Raw genomic sequence first — 5,323 nt, 5'->3', positions numbered from 1 at the left:
GAGGATTGTGTTGACATACGTGGGGCCAAACTTATATCAAACCTCAAGTACATCTCAAGGGGTTGTTTATTCCATGTACCTTGCCAAGCCCAAGATGACACAACACCGTACGTTTTTTAATAATATTTATGGATGTAATATTATATACTCATTTGAGACCATAATCTTGACAAGAAAAAATGAGAATAAAAGTGACCTCCTCACTCATCAAGTTGGGGCAAGAGAAAATTCTGAAAATTAAAAGGTTTTACTACCACAACCCTTAAAAATTCGCCTACCTTCAACTCAAATTTCAAAATGTAATTTTCAAAAATCTGAAGTTGGATTTACACTAAACCCCAGTTTTTTTGGAGCACTTAGGAGGAACCCTTGCGAAAATTAGAGGTAGGACGTAGAGGCTTCTAGAACCCTCGGAAAGGAATGTTTGGGAAGCAGGTAGTAGCTCCAAGAAGGCCCTCCTCCGCTACTACTACGTTTATAATAAACCTCCACAGAGCGACTCTCCTCATCTCATCGCATCTCAATTCGCGCGCCCTCACAGCGGCTACATAATATATATACACTCTCTCTCTCTCTCTCTCTCTCTCTCTCTCTCTCTCTCTCTCTCTCTCTCTCTCTCTGTGCTGCCTTCCTCTGCCCTCACAGCAGTTACCAGTACAGCAGTACAGTACAGTAGAAGGAAGAAATGGCCCTCTCTTTGTTCGGCCGCAGAGCAGATCAGGCGAAGATCCCTTCGACTCCCTGCTCTTCGATTCGCTCGCCTTCCCGTCTTTCTCTTCCTCTCTGCGCGCCAGCTTCCCGGAGCACCCCAGCTTCGCCCGGGACGTGGCTGGTGGCTAATACGCAGGTGGACTGGAAGGAGACCTCGGATTCCCACATCTTCAAGGCCAACCTGCCTGGTAAGGATATCGCCCCCCCGCCCCTTTCCCCCTTCCTCCTCCGTCGCTTTTATCGGAATTGACTGCTCGAATATTCGCATGAGCAAAGTAGTGTGCCCCCGTGTGTGTGCTCTGCAGGTCTGGCCAAGGAGGACGTGAAGGTGCAGGTGGAAGACGGGCGCGTGCTGCAAATCAGCGGCGAGCGCAAGAAGGAGACGGCCTCCTCGAACAGGTGGCACCGTGTAGAGCGGGCACAGGGCAGCTTCCTTCGACGGTTCCGCCTCCCCGACAACGCCAAGGTGGAGGAGGTGGAGGCGGCCATGGAGAACGGCGTGCTCACCGTCACCGTCCCCACCAAAGTGCCCCGCCGGAGCCCAAGTCTGCCGTCAGAAGTGTCCAGATCTCGGGCTGAGAGAAATCGTTCAAAGACTCTATCTCTGTCTCTCTCTGTGTGTGTGTGGCTATGTATGTGGTCGAGTGATGGTCGTCATGTGTGTTTATATTACAGGGGATGTGTAGTAGAGGGACCAGTTTTGGGTGTTCTTGTAAAAGTTTATTTTTTTTAAAAAAAAGGAATGTATGACAACTTCTCTTTTTAAAGGATTGGAAGCCTTTGTCGATAATGGCTATCTAGCTTAGCTTGTTCAACATCACGGACATGTATGATCATTTGTTTTGCTGATGTTTAGCATATATGAATGAGGAGAGAGAGATAGTGAGAGGATGGGCTATATGGATGAAGTGGTACATTAAAGGCTATTATACTTGCCTCTTAGCCATGCCACAAAATTTTGAGGAGTTGTCGTCGTCGTCGCTATCTCCAAAGTTGTCATAGATATGCAATGGATCTAACTTCCATCAATAATATGATGCTGATCTTGGAAGTAGCGATCTATCTTTGATGTAGACGACGTCAAATTTAAGTAACTCTTCTTATGTCATAGCAAAACCTAGAAGGTGCACTTGGATTGTTCCCAAAGTGAGCGTGGTTGATCTTCTCTTAGTGGGTGTTTTTCCTTGCCAATCCATTCAATGTACCGTGCCACGAAAATTTGAGTTATCATCATCTCCAAGTTGTCATGTGGACTGAAATGTTGGGTTTGCAAAAGAGGTGTAAGTGTGGTCAAAGGGTGCACTTTTTCCCCCAAAAGGGGGGGGCAATTTTACAATTTTCGGACCTCCATAACTTCTACATACAAGCTCCGATTTGAGCGGAGATTATAGATCCGTGATCTACGCATCAAGAGCTTTCCATAGATATGTTACATGATATGGTTTTATCCGCTAGATTTTAAATTCCATTTTCCCCCCAAAATTCAAATTCGAATAAAGTAGCCGTTTTGAAGCTTCTAATTAGAAAACGTTTCTTCTTAAGAGAAAAGGTTTGACTCCCTTAAACTGCCAAATAAAAGGGCCCAAGAAGACTCCATTGAGGTCCTAATGTGCCGTATATAGGGATAGATCTGCTCGCTAAATGTGGCTATGAAGTGACAACGTGGTGTATGTTTGTCCACGAGCTGCAACTTCCTGGACTGTCCACCACTCTGGAGCTGGTGTGTCACATACTCATAACGTTGCCATGGCACTATCTCTTGGTCACTTGCATCAAGATCTACCATCTGTAGATGTGCAAGTGAACCACATGATGTGCAATTTCTCTCCACACAAGGGATCCTATGGAACTGGGCATCCTCCGTGCGTGCACACAAGAGAGTGGATGAAATCACGAGGACTACGAGGCAACTCTCTATGTCCACTAAGAGAACGGAACACATCATAAAAAAGTTTGAACTCAACATGGTAGCGACATGTGTTCTCTTATGCAAAGCTTTCTTGAAAATCGTGAGGCACGACAATTCTCCTCCCAAAAACTTTCATCTAGTAGGCGATCATGCCTAGCTACACGACCACTACTCGCCCACAAAGCACCAACCTCATTGGCATCTAAACGTTGTCATCTAATAGACCCAACTCTAAGTGCATGTGGTGCTATGGAAAGGATGCAAGATGTGGCACTCACCTTACCCTTCATTTGGGAGCTACTTATGGCTGTCACAATTGCCCGTCGAGCAGCCAAAGCGTCCGCAGAGTTCCTCTTCTTGTTAACTATATAGGAATGACGAACACTTTGTAGCACCGCCATGCTAGCTCTCCTCTCTCTTCGTCCAATGTTGGAAAGTGCCCTGTAGTTGGCCATGTTGGGCAGATCGATCAAAGCATCAAGCACGCATGCCTATGATGAAGGCGTGAGGTCTTTGAAATAGGAATGGAAGATTGCATGGGCACGATGATGTGCCGCTGACTTTGATAGTTCTTTCCTATCCACACGATGGGCGCCCACCAAAGGAGGGGGGTGGGTTCATGTTGTGGAAGAGAAGGGGGCTTGAGGTGGCATGCAAAGGTGGCAAGAAGATGTCACATCCATTCACATCATTCTTACATCCATTTAAATCATTCTTACATCCACTCACATCATTCCTACATCCACTCACATCCACTCACATCATTCCTACATCCACTCACATCCATTCACATTCTTCCTACATCCACTCACATCCATTTAAATCATTCTTACATCCACTCACATCATTCCTACATCCACTCACATCCATTCACATCATTCCTACATCCACTCACATCCATTCACATTCTTCCTACATCCACTCACATCCATTCACATTCTTCCTACATCCATTCACATCATCCTATATCCATTAATCATTCCTATATCCATTCACATCCATCCACATCATCCTACATCCATTCACATCCATCCACATCATCCTACATCCATTCACATCATTCCTACATCTATTCACATCCATTCACATCCATTCACATCATCCTACATCCATTCATATCATTCATACATCTATTCACATCTATTCACATCATTCTTATTTTTGATTAAGAATTATCCATGTTTTCTCGATGCATTCATATGAGTATTTTCACATTCCTTCTCAAATTTCTCAAAATAAAATACGCTCAATATTCTTCTTTTTGAATAAAAGATTCATGGAATTTACAAAATCAATTATACCCATATTTACTCTTTTAGTATAAACACTAATCCATTCATCTAAACGAATCATTTCCATAATTCTCATAAATTGAATGATTCTATAAAATTTATGCATAATCTTCTTTATTTTTCTGACTATTGAATAATGCTCAAAACTCCACTTTTAGCATAAAATATATTTATGCATGTACATATATATAGATAAATATAACAAAAACTCCTCTTTTCTCTATTTAAATATTTATGGATAAATACTATAAAAGTATTTTTCATTAATATAACAAAAATCATTCTTTTAGCATAAAAATATCTATGCCTAGAATATGATGGGAATTCCTCTTTTTGCTTATTAAATTTATGCATAAAAATAAGATTTATCTTTTTTCTGAAAAATTTTACCATAGCTTCAGTGTAACGTCTGAGAATGTTTAATTTTCTAACTTTAAAAGAATATTCATAATTGAAATACGATAAGAACTCCTCTTTTAAACTAAAATTTATTTATGTATACATAACATAATTATAATCATAATTATAATTACATCTATTGATTATTCTTAAATATCCATTCCTCATTTCCAAAAAATTTAGCATAATCATCTTCAACCTAAAATAAATTATTATGATTTTATAAATCATAAACAAGCTTAAAGAAATTAATCATCATTTTTAACTATATTAAAATCATAAAAATATCTAATCTTTTTCTCTAGCTTGTCAAGCCTAGAGTTTTGTTTAAGATAATGGGTTTATCATTAAGAACCATCCTTCTAACAAGGATCTAACCATAAAGATGATTAATCTTTCCAAAAAGAGAGATTTAAATATAAAAACACTAATTATGCATAAAGATTAGAAATAAACCATTCAAACATTATGAATCATTAGAAAGCTTGATTTCAACAAAAACCATTTAATTGAAAGCCTCCCAAGCATTAGAGGGGTTGGGAAGGAGATAACACTTGAGAAGATAAAAAAACCATTGGATTAAGGCTTACCTTTGATTCTTTAAAGAAAGAAGTGAAGCCCACAAAGAAAGCTTTGGCCACCAAGTTGGGGAGGGTAATCTCCAAGAGAGGATGGAGAATTGCGAAACTCCAAAGCTTCCAAAAGTAGAGGCAAAATAGAGGGATAATAGAATTACACTAAAATGAAGATAATACTAGCATGTAATTACACTAAAATGAAGATAATACTGGCATGTAATTACTCAAAGATGAAAATACAAAGGAATGAGGGTCTATTTATAGGTGAGCAAGGCTTCAGTTTGACCTATTTTGGATAATTTGTGGACCAGTTTGGCTCACTTTTTGATCCAGTTTGCGGAGGGAGGAGAGATATAAATATCTCATTTTTTGAATTAAATATGCAAGGCAATGATGAAAAAAAGGCGCCTCCCTCATGAGCCCTTTCCTTCCTT

General features: G+C 40.2%; 1 protein-coding gene across 1 annotated transcript; it reads left to right on the top strand.

Annotated features, from left to right (window-relative positions):
* The first annotated feature begins 495 nt into the window (after nucleotides 1-495).
* On the top strand, nucleotides 496-3,128 carry LOC147617777 (18.1 kDa class I heat shock protein-like). Its single transcript, XM_086775505.1, has 3 exons — nucleotides 496-899; nucleotides 1,017-1,237; nucleotides 3,096-3,128. The coding sequence occupies exons 1-3, from the start codon at nucleotides 686-688 to the stop codon at nucleotides 3,126-3,128; spliced, it is 468 nt and encodes a 155-aa protein (XP_086631631.1). The 5' UTR covers nucleotides 496-685.
* The last annotated feature ends 2,195 nt before the right edge of the window (nucleotides 3,129-5,323 follow it).

This window comes from Cibotium barometz, chromosome 36, assembly GCF_041138505.1.
Source record: "Cibotium barometz isolate CiBa-2024 chromosome 36, ASM4113850v1, whole genome shotgun sequence".
Taxonomy (NCBI): Eukaryota; Viridiplantae; Streptophyta; class Polypodiopsida; order Cyatheales; family Cibotiaceae; genus Cibotium; species Cibotium barometz.
This window is presented reverse-complemented; position numbering and strand designations above follow the sequence as displayed.